Source organism: Coptis chinensis, chromosome 8 (assembly GCF_015680905.1).
Source record: "Coptis chinensis isolate HL-2020 chromosome 8, ASM1568090v1, whole genome shotgun sequence".
Taxonomy (NCBI): domain Eukaryota; kingdom Viridiplantae; phylum Streptophyta; class Magnoliopsida; order Ranunculales; family Ranunculaceae; genus Coptis; species Coptis chinensis.
Window position 1 is genome coordinate 31,483,985 of NC_141463.1, and position 12,985 is coordinate 31,496,969.

At 38.6% G+C, this 12,985-nt stretch overlaps 4 protein-coding genes across 4 annotated transcripts; all 4 read right to left on the bottom strand.

The window, feature by feature from the left end:
- Positions 1-8,146: 8,146 nt before the first annotated feature.
- Positions 8,147-9,160, bottom strand: LOC147481078 (signal peptide peptidase-like). The gene is made up of 4 exons (XM_086575676.1): positions 9,102-9,160; positions 8,682-8,797; positions 8,430-8,581; positions 8,147-8,334 (listed from the first exon to the last, which is right to left on the bottom strand). The coding sequence occupies exons 1-4, from the start codon at positions 9,139-9,141 to the stop codon at positions 8,181-8,183; spliced, it is 462 nt and encodes a 153-aa protein (XP_086431802.1). The 5' UTR covers positions 9,142-9,160; the 3' UTR covers positions 8,147-8,180.
- Positions 9,161-9,176: 16 nt separating this feature from the next.
- On the bottom strand, positions 9,177-10,407 carry LOC147481079 (uncharacterized). Its single transcript, XM_086578828.1, has 3 exons — positions 10,366-10,407; positions 9,864-10,283; positions 9,177-9,185 (listed from the first exon to the last, which is right to left on the bottom strand). Exons 1-3 carry the CDS (start codon positions 10,405-10,407, stop codon positions 9,177-9,179), a joined length of 471 nt encoding a protein of 156 aa, XP_086434954.1.
- A 287-nt stretch (positions 10,408-10,694) lies between these two features.
- Positions 10,695-11,513, bottom strand: LOC147481080 (uncharacterized). The gene has a single exon (XM_086578829.1). It carries the CDS (start codon positions 11,511-11,513, stop codon positions 10,695-10,697), a length of 819 nt encoding a protein of 272 aa, XP_086434955.1.
- Position 11,514: 1 nt separating this feature from the next.
- On the bottom strand, positions 11,515-12,729 carry LOC147481081 (uncharacterized). Its single transcript, XM_086578830.1, has one exon. It carries the CDS (start codon positions 12,727-12,729, stop codon positions 11,515-11,517), a length of 1,215 nt encoding a protein of 404 aa, XP_086434956.1.
- Between the last annotated feature and the right edge of the window lie 256 nt (positions 12,730-12,985).

A 12,985-nucleotide genomic window follows, 5' to 3' on the forward strand; every position in this document is an offset into this window, starting at 1 on the left:
ATACACCATAAATCCCAAAGAATGAGCATTGGGATGCTCTTATCGTGGTATTGAGATATTTGAAATATACTTCAAATTATGGTGTTCATTATGGCGGATATCCAAATTGCTTGAGGGGTGCAGTGATGCCAATTGGATTGCTGATTCTCGGGAATCTAAATCCACTAGTGGTTATGTGTTCACTATGGCGGGGGCGGTGTCTTGGAAATCATCTAAGCAAACTTGCATTGCCCGTTCCACTATGGAATCTGAGTTTATAGCTTTAGACAAAGCTAGTGAGGAAGCGAGTGGATCGAGAATTTTTGATGGATATCCCGCTTTGGCCTAAACCTGTTCCACTGTCTCTATTCACTTTGTGATAGCCAAGCTGCTATCTTGAGGGCCAAAAATACTTCCTATAATGGGAAATCTCGACATATTAAATTTAGACATAACACTTGTCTTACGATTGTTAAGAGATGGGATCATAGCTATTGACTTTGTGAGGTCAAAAGAAAATTTAGGTGATCCTTTAACTAAAGGCCCGCTAGAGAGCCTGGTTTTAGTACATCGAGGGGATGAGGCTAAAGTCTATTAAAGACTAATTGCCTATTTAATTAAATCACCGATAACGACACCCAACCTTCGTGAATGGAGATCCCGGGATCAAGGTTCAATGGGGAAACAAGTTATCTGCGTGATTTGTGGGGGTACTACACCTAGAGTGAAAACTCGTACCCATCCCTATGATGTAGTAGTACCTTACGTATCATTTAAAGGATGAGTGAATACTCTTAATGCTTTCTATAGCTGGTTTTTTCCAAAATGTAAAAAGATACAAGATTACACTCCGATAGAGGCACCTATATGAGTGAGGAAGTAAAGTAAAGCTCCTATGAGAACTTATAGGCTTGTTCTCTAGAGCACTCATGAAACACAGGAAGCTCATGGCTATCACGAGCACAACCGGGGAACTCTATGATGTTTTTTTGAAGTTATGTGTGTTACCTGTTGACTTGGCTTACATATATGTTGAACAGTTCAAGACTAAGGTCACTGGTCAACTAGTAATCCCGACAGACAAACACCAAGCGAAGGTTCAAGTCGTATGACACCTTCAGCCCATTCATAACTTCTTCATACTCTAGACATTCTTGTTTTTGTTTTTTCTTTTCTTCTGTTTCTTAATAATTCCATTCATGTGGGGGACTGTAGGAAATGTGAAGGAATTTGTGTCCTCATGGGTTTGAACCCATGACCTTTTATATCTACTACACTCTAAATGTGGGGGCTTTAGTCCCATATTGGTTACTAAACTTAAGACTCTTAAGTTTATATTGGTTGTGTCTTTATGGAGGGATAGTGTAGAGAGATATAAGGAGGTGCTCGCGCGCACACAAAGCCTCCTTGGTTTGGGAGCTCCAGAAAACCTTAGTGCACGTCGCGCGCAGGGAGGGGTGCAAATCCACCCAATTGGGCTTCGTGTGGGTTCGAGTACTGGACTTGTTTTTGCGGAATCTTTTGGTCTTCTTTCCAAAATAACCGTTTCAAAATCTTTCCTTACTGATTCGAGTCAAAACAATATCACGCTTTTTGTTCGCACATTAAAAACTGGAGTCGTGACTCTCGCCTTGAGTGGCGAGTGTCAGATCTATAAAACCAAACTCTCTCTTGTTTATCAAAGAGGCTGAACACAGCTTATTGTTCTTAAAATCAAAAACCTCGTCTGAAGTATGCTGAGAGTTTCTACTGAGCAGGTCATTGGCTGGTGACACGCTCATCCATTGTTGTATCCTGGGAGACGTGCGCTTGAGGCTGGCAGCAACCATACCGGCGGCATTTTTCGTCTTAAGGAAATTGTGCCGAGCACAATCCTCAGTGATAAGTTTTACTTGCTTTCTTATTATTGTTTTTCGATACTATTTGACTACAAACATTCCTCTCATCATCCTACTTAAGTTGTCAAGACACATGTCATCATCGACTGGACGACCCAAATGACCACAATCCGAGCACAATTCCATTAAAATCACTCAATCATTTCAATTTTCCAAATTGATCTAGTTCATCCCATGATTAAATCCACAATATTAATAATTAATTTCAAACACGTGCAAATTAATGCCCGTCCATTGAATTATTATTTACTGTTTAAACAGCGAATTCCATATCAACTTGGAACAGTTCAAATACATTATACATACCAGATCTTTATTTACGATCGAGCAAAGCACACCATATATCCATTATTGTAAAACAAGCAGGTCAACTAATAGTACGTCCAAGTAGTGCAACATACAGAAATATGACAAAGATGGAAATGCTTTATGCACATTCGAAACCAGATGGGAGGTTCTTGCGGCAGAACTTGAAAATCAAGTCGAGTGCTTGTGCAATATCGAGATTGGTACCCATTACGTTGGATTTAATTGCAAGGCATAGGCACACAGCTGCATCAAAATCTGCAAGCCCTTCCATGAGGGTGCAACAAGGGTAAGGAGGAGAAACTACAACACCACCAAGAAAGTTCAAACACACACCAAGTTGTAGAACTTCAATTCGGCAAGTAGGTTGTGTAGTTGCCGTCCCTATGGCAAAGAAGAGGAAATTGAGGGAGAAGAAGAGAGCAGCAGTTGATGCATGACTTTTGGAATTCATCACTAACCAATACTTTGATTAATAGTAAGTACTAGCTATGTACGTTAAAACTTAGAATTTGGTGGCTAAGTGATGGAATGAGTAGTTGTCCCTATGAAATGGGAGTATTTATAATGGTATGGTAATTGTAATATATTGAGAAGTGGAATCCTGTATCCATGTGTATAGCAATGTCTCATATCGACATAAGATACGATGCCGAGTTTCAAGTAATTTTTACTCAGATTCTACTCAACATGAGATCATGCATATACCTTAAAGTGTTGTGTTTATGAAGATGAAAGTTGTTCCATGAATTTTGGATCTTGTAAGTTCATTTATAATTCCTGAATAATCGAGTTATCTATGGTTAACACTTTACATTTAGAGTATTTAAAATTGACATGCAATCCGCATTTGATATTAAGTTAATCCCAGATGACTTAATGCCGATACTTCTTTGCGCTTAAGATTTAAGAAATGCTGGCTGTGTTTAAGAACTTAATCCCGGGTAGTAACACATGCATACTGGTTACTGTCTCGTCGAAAAAAATAATTTTGCCTACTATTGGCCATCAGGCGTGGCCAATGGAAAATTAATTAAATTGTAGATACAAGCCCCACTGACCCAACCATTGACATGTAATTCGTGTAAAATGATCAAGAAGAGTATATGCATTGAGACATTGAGTTACAAGCTACAATCCTACATGCATGTTACTATACAATTTGATTGCCAGCAAGAGTTTTCCATGCAACGACCCATACTGATGCCAGACACTGACCAGCAGGAATTTTGTACGATAACCCTCAAGGTCATATGTTAAAGTCGTATAACAAGCCTCTCTTGAGCCTAGGAGCGGCTTAGAGTAAACTTTGGGGAATATGTTTTGGCCCAAGAAATGAGATACAGGTTAATCCAGAGACTAAATGAGCTAGTCTTGAGCGCCGCCTACTTGTGATCTACTGCTCTTGGTCTGGGACTCTGACTCTTGTCTATGAGCAAACTGTTCCCCTTGCTCACGGCTGCTCTAGATAAGAATTGAAAGTTGTTTTAACTTTTAACAAAGAGAAATGCTAGTGACCCCAAACAGAAAAAATGACAAATCCAAGAGTTTTTTTTTTTTTTTTTTTTTTTTTTTGATAATCGACAAATCCAAGAGGTTACAACTTTAGTTGACAAAAGATACATAAAATGCACAGGATGCACGTGCCCCAACTCCCAAGTATTCTTTCTCCTTGCTGGTTATAATCTTCTTCACGTAGGTTTACTTCTTTCCCAATTCCCACATATTATTAAATCACAGTCCAAATTCCTTAACAACAAGAGAAATGATTTAACACTCAAATTTGTGTCAAGTCTCTACACATGAAATCAAAGTTAATATCTAACTTAATTGTGGTATTTTTTGTAAGAGTATTTTACCTCATCATAAAGTTAATTCCCAGATTTTAATTTAAACGAAAGAAATGGGAGATTTGAAATCCAATAACTAAAACCACTCACTGAAAATTAAAGAAACTTCCTCAAATCCGTCTCACAAAACTTTGTTTTCACTGTGATTTAGCCTTAATAAGCTTTACCCAGAACAAATCAGGCTCAGTCATGAGCTTCCAACACAGCTTAGTTATAAGAGCTTTATTCTGAAACAAAGATAGTTTGAACTTTGAACCCTACACCACCTGAGCTTTTCTTACCACAACAATAAGCAGACCAATTTAACATATGAAACTTGTTATTATGACCCCACCAAAAATTAGCATTTATCATTTCTAAGGTTAGGTTGACAAATTAGTTTGCATAGACTTAAACGTGACAGGTTATCGAAAAAAACAAGAGAGACTTAAACGTGACAGCAGACACTACACTTTTAATGACAGTACTTCGCCAGCCATAAGACATAACCCAATTTGTTATTCCAACTAGGGTTTGCCCGTGCCATACGGCACTGAAGACCCCGACGCACCTTCGGCGCTGCCTAGGGTATGAGAGCGCCACATACAATTGACCATGACTGAAAACTTCTGTGTGGAGGTCAATACCAACATACTTCACTGATTGTCCTTGAGACTTATTAATAGTCATTGAATAGGCCAATCGAACTGGAAATTGTCTTCTCGTCATGTGGAAAGGAAAATCGGAAGACGACGGTGATCCCTAAGTAATATAATAAAAAATAATAGGAAAAGATGGATAAACCACAAAATAGTTATCTTCGCATATCCCATAGTCACATACGCCGAAGATACTGTGTTTAAATATACTTCTTATCCAAGGACTAACAATGTTTTACAAGATAGTGTCACGATGATCTTTAGCACTTTTTGCACAAAGTAAGGATATATTACAAATATAAAGAATGTTACATCGAGAGTGTTGTTACATGGTTCTTAAATCAAAATACTTCAAAGAAAGGCTAGTCAAATGTATCGGATGTCTTGAATAGACATTCAATAACTGGGACAAACTCAGGCCTAGTAGTTCTCCATAGGCGAAGTCTCCTACATTCATGAGTGCGCCCTTTTTTTGCTCAGGAGTTGGCTTCAAAGTTTGCTTATCTGAGAGTAGAGTGATCCACCATTGTTCCATCAGTAGAGTTGCTCTTTGCCATCGTGCTTTCAAAGGCCAAGGTAGAGTCCCTCTTTAACCGCCGAATCACAACCATAGAGTCCCTCTCAATCCACAATTTGTTCCATCCTTTGTCTGCTGCTGCCATTTCCATTGCCGATTACTAAGGCAATGCATTCTCCTCCAAGTTTGTAAAGTCCATGCACAATCCCAAAAGTTCAACTTGTGAGTTCCTGAAAATCACACTCGCTCCTCCAACACCGGATTACCAATAGAAGAGCCATCGGTTGTTTTGGGTTTCACTATGTTTTACATCAAGTGGAATCCAAGAATCTTCTCGAATTCCATTTCTTTGGTTTGATTCTTCCTTTCAAGTTCAGTTGAGTGAGAAGTGCTAAGTCCTCAACCTGTGTTGAACTTAGTGACTTATGCGGAAGACCCGGCATGCGGCCAGGAGAAATACGAAGAGGGGCTGGAACAAAGTTGCGGCTTGATTGTAACCGGCTTTATTGTTTCTGGAACAACATCAACAATAGATGTTAATTATTGGAGTTTCATTACTCATCCATATACGGAGACCAAATCTCTTAACAACCATCAGCGGCGGTAGGTGAGTTGCAACAAGACAACGCAAACTTGTAGTCTGTCCTCCATGCCTCTATAGCAGTTCTAATGCAAATGCCTTCTTCCTTATTGCCTTCTTCCTTCCGTTGTTTTCTTCGAGCTGCAACAATTTGACTGAAGCAGCCCATTCTCCAATAGCATACCAGCTTATTCATAATTAGAAAGCAAAATGGTTCCATGACAAACATTTCTCCTTCAAAATTCAAATCTGTAAAACTGTCCATTTAGCTATACTTTCATAATGTGGTCGAAGTTTTCAAAAGAAATATCTTGTCAATTTGAACAATAAAGAAATAATGTGGTTTAATTTATCCGGTGGATCGGAGTGCACCTCGCAATAAATTATGTCCAACCAGCCTGTGCTTAAACTCGAATAGAGAAATCAATTATATTTGAAAATATTAACCTGTAAAAAAAAAGGAATAGAGAAATCAATTATATTTTAACCTGTAAAATATTAAATTTCCAACCCATCAAAAAGAATCTCCTTACTTAGAGACATAGAACTGTTACAGAAATGAAGCTTTCATTATATTGTTTGGCTAGAACATAGAGATTCATTCAATCAGGTCCTAAGATTCTAACTTGAATCATTGACAAAACTTTAAAATCCTTTACTTCAAAAGTAAAATACAAAGTACATGCAACAGAAGTGATCAATGACCCTGCATATCTCAAACACTTTGCAAGTAACACAATCGAAACCCTACTCTCCTACTCAAACTACATAACTCCAAATCTTGCCCCATTAATAAAAACCAAACGAAGTTTAACAAATGCATGTATTAAAGTACTCCAAGTTAAAAAAAATACCAAAAAATCCAAAGGAACTAACACTTTACATTATGATAGTGCTGCCGAATTATAATATATAGTGCTGCAATCAACTTGCAAATGTCTAGCTTAACAACATATTATATAGTAGTGTCTGAATATAGTAGTGCTGCCGAATTTTTTCTGCTGAATATCCTTGAACCACCAAATCAAACCAAACAGTGCAGTAACCTTTCCAAAACAGAGGTAGATGGATGAGGAATAATTACTTTTCCAAAACCAATTTAAATGGGTTAAATGAAGAGGCAGAGAAATATGGAGTGTTGGTAGGGATGAGAGTGAAATTTGGAGGAATAGAAATTTGGAGTGAAATTTGGATTGATAGAAATGAGGGCGGTAGGGATGAGAGTGAGGAAAAATAAGAAGGGGAGGCGTTGGTTTATTTGGAGGAAATCGCGATCAAGATATGCGGTCTGCGTTAACTAAAGAGACATACAACCAATTACCCGTAGATTCCGCCATGTCATAAACAGGGTGAAACTCTGCGAAAGTGTTTGGACCGTCGGATCGTGCCCAACCCTTCCCTAATTTGTTATATAGATAGTTTATTCTAGACTAGGGTTTGCCCGTGCGCTACGGCACAGATACGGGCGCCTCCAGCGCGAAGGTGTCTTTAATTAAAAAAACATATCAACACCAAGCTAAAGGCAACGTTAAAAAACAATGGAAATTATATTTAGTTGCGGTCAGATCATGAAAAAAAAATCATATAGAATTTGACGTTGACAAAAATAAATGTATGTTGGTGTTTTTTGTACTTGGGCATAGGCAATCTGTTTTTCTTGAATATTGAATCCTTTCGTAAACCTGGAGACATAAAAAAAACGCAGAAGAAAAGGAATCACATCATCTTTACATAGTTTGCCAATTCCATAATAACCTATATTTTCAGTTACTTGCTTTGATTTGCGAGTCGGGGTTGAACACGGCTGGCAAGTTTTCATCCATGTAACTATGTAAGTATTTAACTTTAGTTGCTGAGGCTCTTGGCAATTTTGACGGAGTACAGAATCACCCAAAAACAAAGATTTACTGATTTGCCAAGGCAAAAATGGAGACAGAGTAGTCATAAAAAAGACGAAGATCTAATGAATTTACAATGGCCTAAGATTGGCTTGATTGCTTGACATATAAATCTCTCGAAACAGATGAAATAAAGACTATGTACAGATGCTTACCATTTTATATTTTAGGCATATTCAGAGACTAATACAACATTAGGGAATAATGGCACCATATAGAAGGGTCAGCCATCATTATTCCCAAACTGAGATGGCCGACATGTGAGCAGCATTACATCAACTTACCTCTTGGGATTTCACATAGCTATTAAGCATACATAGACATTCGTAAATGCTTATTCCCAATCCAATCCAATTCATCTACTCATCAGCACCTTGACTTTCACTTTCCTCGACAAACCGACCGTTCACCCGCTTCCTAGTATTAGCCGTGGCCTTTATTGATTCATATCAAATGTGCTTATCAAATCTGTTCAATACTCTCAATTGGTTATTCGATTCAGAGAATCATTTACCTAAAATATGCAAAGGAAGAGAATTAAATGACTGAGAAAGATCATACCTCCGAGTTTTCTTTTTCTCTTTGCAACGTAACATGGCATTGCCTCTATTATGTTATCGTTCCAATTTTTTGGAAGAAAACGCCTAATTGCAGGTAATAATGTTGCACTGTTCATAACAAAATAAAAAAGTTAGACAAAGACAATTTCGGATTAGTATATCAATAACCTTAATAAAAATAAGAAAAAGGGAAAAAAACTTACGAAAGTGCTAAGATCCCAAGTACAAAGAAGTAACATGTGAGTACAGCATTAACCAAATCTTTTGACAAAAACTTGAAGAGCAAAAACAGTGACAACAACATTGCACTCCCAATCAAAGGGAAGCGCATAGCATGCTCATTTGACATCGTCTCCTGCATGATCAAAACGCGTAAAACTCAGATAGATGAAAAAAATACTTGATACTTTGTCAAATCACAATCAGAACATGCTTGTGCTAACAACTGTGCTTACGGTAGGAGGTGTTGGTTTGACTGATCGATAACAACCAACATACACTATCAGGCATGTTGTCAAAATCACATTCAGATTCGGATTGACCTTTACAACCAAAGGTGCTAACGTCAAACCTGTAAAAATTTATTGTATGAGATTCATAATTTCTCTCCTTTCGTAATTATTAACTTCAAAAAACAATTCAATAATCGGTATGTTACGCATTCTTGTAAACTACAATTATTATCTCAAACTTTACACACACTCGATACAACCCCAAAAAACATAACAGTTACAAGAAAATGAATTACTCACATCCCATAAAACCCCTCAACAGAACAATCTATTAAAATTCCCCACAAATTTTACACCAATCAACAGTAAATCATCATTACATAATGAAACCATGATTTACTAAAGAAGATAAATTATAGATACCTGCAAGAGCCAAATTTGCAACACGTTCACTGGAAATCATCCTTCTTCTTTTCTCTATTAAAAAATAGTACCTACCTACAAAATCTGATAAAAAAGAGTGCAAAATTAGCAACAGTTTAAATATATGACGTCATTAAATCAATAATCAAACCTAAAATTTTCACATATTATATGATATAAATCAATAGTCTTTTTTTATTTTCAATAAAGAAAAGAAGTCGTACCTGCGAGAGAGTGAAGAAAGATCTATAAACTTTTCGGGTAAACACATCCAAAGACGTAGTCGGTGCACGCTCATATGTTCTGAAAGACGATGAAGAAGCACGAGGGAACAAAAGTGTCGATTCACGAAAACAAAGCGAAAAGAAAATAAACTAAGTGGGAAAAGGGATATTACACATTTGTCGTTGAAGATGTTTATAGCAAAACTTCTGGGTATATGACATTCGCGGTTTGACTTTCTGCATTTGGAGGCAGAAGAATCTTTGATCTGTCCAATCGAAGTGCATCTTGAGGCGCCACATACAATTGACCATGACCAAAACTTCCGTCGGAGGTCAATACCAACATACTTCACTGATTGTCATTGAGACTTATTAATAGTCATTGAATAGGCCAATCGAACTGGAAATTGTCTTCTCGTCATATGGAAAGGAAAATCGGAAGACGACGGTGACAAAGATATCCTTAGAATAAAAGCTTCATTGCCCGCTTTTTCACCGGTTAAAATCTTTGGAAAAAAACGTGTGGTTTGCATTGTACCACAACCAATCGGGTTCCATTGCATAGTCCATCTCTGGGAGCAATATTTCGCAACAACATTATAGGACTACCAACTTTAAGGTTAAGACGAAATGGTGGCAGACCAGTTGGATCAAGTGTGTTTAGGTACTCATTTGGGTATTGATTAATATTACTTGGATTATTTGCTTCTGCATCCTCCATCTTGTCGGCAGCTAGAAAGAGAGTCGTTTCTCCTGGGAACATATTCAAAGCTGTTGCATTAATTTCATTGACATCATCATTGCGTGCCGAAAGAATTGTACACTCAGTTAAATATCCTGGGGTGACTATGGCAGCATGACTCAGGTGAGGGTATGTAGCAGAAATTAGTTCTCGAAGATCTGCACATTGACGAATTGTCGATGGAAGTTCCACCGTCTCACTTGGATCATTTCCAATCTAAATGAAGGAAGACAGAAAAAGATTAATGGATATAAGTTTGAAACAAAAGAGGAGGAAGCGAGAATACATAAGTGGTTACCTCGATCAAAATTCCCGAAACCCATATTAGCAGAGTTCCCATGTTCTAATCTCATGTTTTGTACCAAAGTTAGAACCGAATATGATTCCAGAGGAAAGAACACCGCAAAGAAACACGCACAATTTGTTCTCGCCCCTTTGGGTATAAGCTGGAAGGCATTGGCGAAAAGTCACCACCAAGAACAATCGTAATTCCACGAAAGGCTTATTATTGTTGCAAGTATCCCGGCGTCCGATCAAAGCCCTCAACCGAGAACTTATTTTGCATTGGGACCTCATCCCAAATAATAAGTTTAGTTTCCCTGAATAAGTGGGCATCGCGGTGAATTCTTATTGAACCCACAAACCGGTATCAAGAATGTCGATGGGATGCAAAAGGTTGAGTGAAGCGGTTCGAGCGCCCGCCCCAATAGCAATGAAGCTATTCCATGAAGCAACCATAATAACAATATGTCCCTCAATCCGACACGTAGCAGCAATGGTGTTATAGACAAAAGTCTTGCCTGTCCCTGCTGCCCCATTCAAAAAGAAGAGTGTCCCTTGATTTCGGTAAACAGAATCCAGGACTGCTTTATATGCCGAGTGTTGCTCAACATTGAAATGAACTCTGTTGCCATGTGCTTTTTCAGTTTGTGGATCATATTGAAATTGTCGTTGGTCCCATATAAGTTGGTTACCAACAACTGAATTCCAATTGGTGGTTGATAGTGGCATAGGAGGAAAATTAATGAGGAGTTTACCTGACTCTATGAGAATCTCATTTAGAAGAAATAAACCATAATCTTGGACCTCGGCCGGTAGGTTCGAATGTTGAAGATGGTCGCGAAGTTTATGTGAGAGGTCGTCGCAGATACTCTCCCAAAAATCATGCCACAATGTTTGGGGATATAGAGAATTGCATTCTGCGAGAATAACACAGAATAGTCGACGAAGATGATAGCCAGTCTGCATGGTTGAGGCCTCTTGCAGACACTGCACCCATTCACTATCATCCTCAAGAAGTCTGCGCGCAATACATGCTTCTTTGAAAGTTGGATGTAAATCAGCACCAGTCGTTTTCAGATCATCAAAGGACTGTGGCCCTTTCACAACGGTTAGAAGCAAGCGTAAGTAAAACCTTTCACCAGAATTAGGACTCGCGAAATACATTCTACCAATAGCAAACCCCTATTCCCGGAATTTCCAATTTTGGTGTTGCTTGATCCAAACGTCGTGTTCTGGCACTTGTTGATATGTGAGCCCCCTTGCACGCGTGCATCTGAAGTGCAACAATCAAAAATGTAGTAAGAGTTGACCGTTGCCTCTGCGCCCTCGCCATTATATCATGCATGGACTCATTAGCATTATACACAACACGATGCATTTCAGGGAGATGAAGGGCTAATCTCACAACTGTTGGAATCTCCTCGTGCAAAGAAATTCCTAACAATCTCACAGCAGCTTCAGGTGGACCAATATATCTCGCATCTAAATATTGCTTGATCTCATCCAATTCATTCAACACAATTGTTGTTCTGTCATTACCTTTAAATATGTACTTGTGAATGTATTTCACACAAGTAAGTCCTGCACAAACTTCAACATTAATATGACAATCAAACATCTTAGAAAGGTAAGGATTGTAAGGAACAACATTTCTATTATCAACTGTATGTTCTCTAACAAAATAAGACTTCCCATTGTCACGACGATGGTAGAGAGCATATCCATTTGTATCCATAGTTGTACAATCTGTGAAAGCTCGGGGATAGTGATATTTACATTGACGATTAACCATGCAAGGAGAGTTTGGATTTTTAAGGCCACATGGGCCATGAACCATACATCTTAGTACAGTACGAAATAATTCAGGCTCAGTGTCAGGATCAGGAAATTCCGCAAACACAATGCGATCCACTTGTGCAGGTACTCGGATCTTGTCTGAATGCCGAAGATATATAAGTGCATGCATATGTGGCAGACCACGTTTCTGGAACTCAATGGTGTAAACATGAGCAACTGCCACACCAAGGACACCACGCTTCTTGATTACTTCCATCAAAGCTCTTCGTTTCAATTCAAAAGCACGGGCAACCACCTCCGGGCGATCATAAGCAGTTTGGTTTGTAAACAATGCTTCAAGAATTTCCGTCCACTGCGGGTTTGCAGTCATTGTGAGGAATATGTCTGGATGGTGGTTGTAACGTGTAATTGCCATGGAGTCTTGAAAATTTTCAAACATATGCCTAGGGCTGCCGATATAGGATGATGGTAGTACGACTCGCCTTCCAATATGATTTGGATCGATAGCATCAGCTGACACATCAGTGATACCTTGATATAGTTCTGCACGGAGCTTGTCTTGTTGTTGCCTATAGTAGCACATTTTGTTTTGCTCGGTTGATGCCCATCCGTCCACCACAAACTCCTCAAACAACTTTCTCCCTCGCCAAAATAGCCGAAGTACTACGTGGGGGCATCAAGCGGTAGGTAAGAATAAAAATTCATCCGTCAAAGCGATCATTAGTGGTGGTAGCGGTTGAAGAGTCCCAACGCCGTAATTCAGGTGTCCATCCAAGCTCCCCATGGGGAAACAATAGGACATAATGCAATGGTAAGTAAGCTGGATGACACTCACTAAT

Excerpts from the sequence above, each read along its gene's own strand:
- LOC147481078 (XM_086575676.1), bottom strand. The coding sequence starts at position 9,141 with ATGATTTCCAGTGAACGTGTTGCAAATTTGGCTCTTGCAG. Across the intron at positions 8,798-9,101 it reads TGCAAATTTGGCTCTTGCAG|GTTTGACGTTAGCACCTTTG; the intron begins GTATCTATAATT and ends AAATTTTTACAG. Across the intron at positions 8,335-8,429 it reads CTTGGGATCTTAGCACTTTC|TGCAACATTATTACCTGCAA; the intron begins GTAAGTTTTTTT and ends TGTTATGAACAG.
- LOC147481079 (XM_086578828.1), bottom strand. The coding sequence starts at position 10,407 with ATGGGAACTCTGCTAATATGGGTTTCGGGAATTTTGATCGAG. Across the intron at positions 10,284-10,365 it reads TTTCGGGAATTTTGATCGAG|ATTGGAAATGATCCAAGTGA; the intron begins GTAACCACTTAT and ends TCCTTCATTTAG.
- LOC147481080 (XM_086578829.1), bottom strand. The coding sequence starts at position 11,513 with ATGTATTTCGCGAGTCCTAATTCTGGTGAAAGGTTTTACTTACGCTTG.
- LOC147481081 (XM_086578830.1), bottom strand. The coding sequence starts at position 12,729 with ATGTGCTACTATAGGCAACAACAAGACAAGCTCCGTGCAGAACTATAT.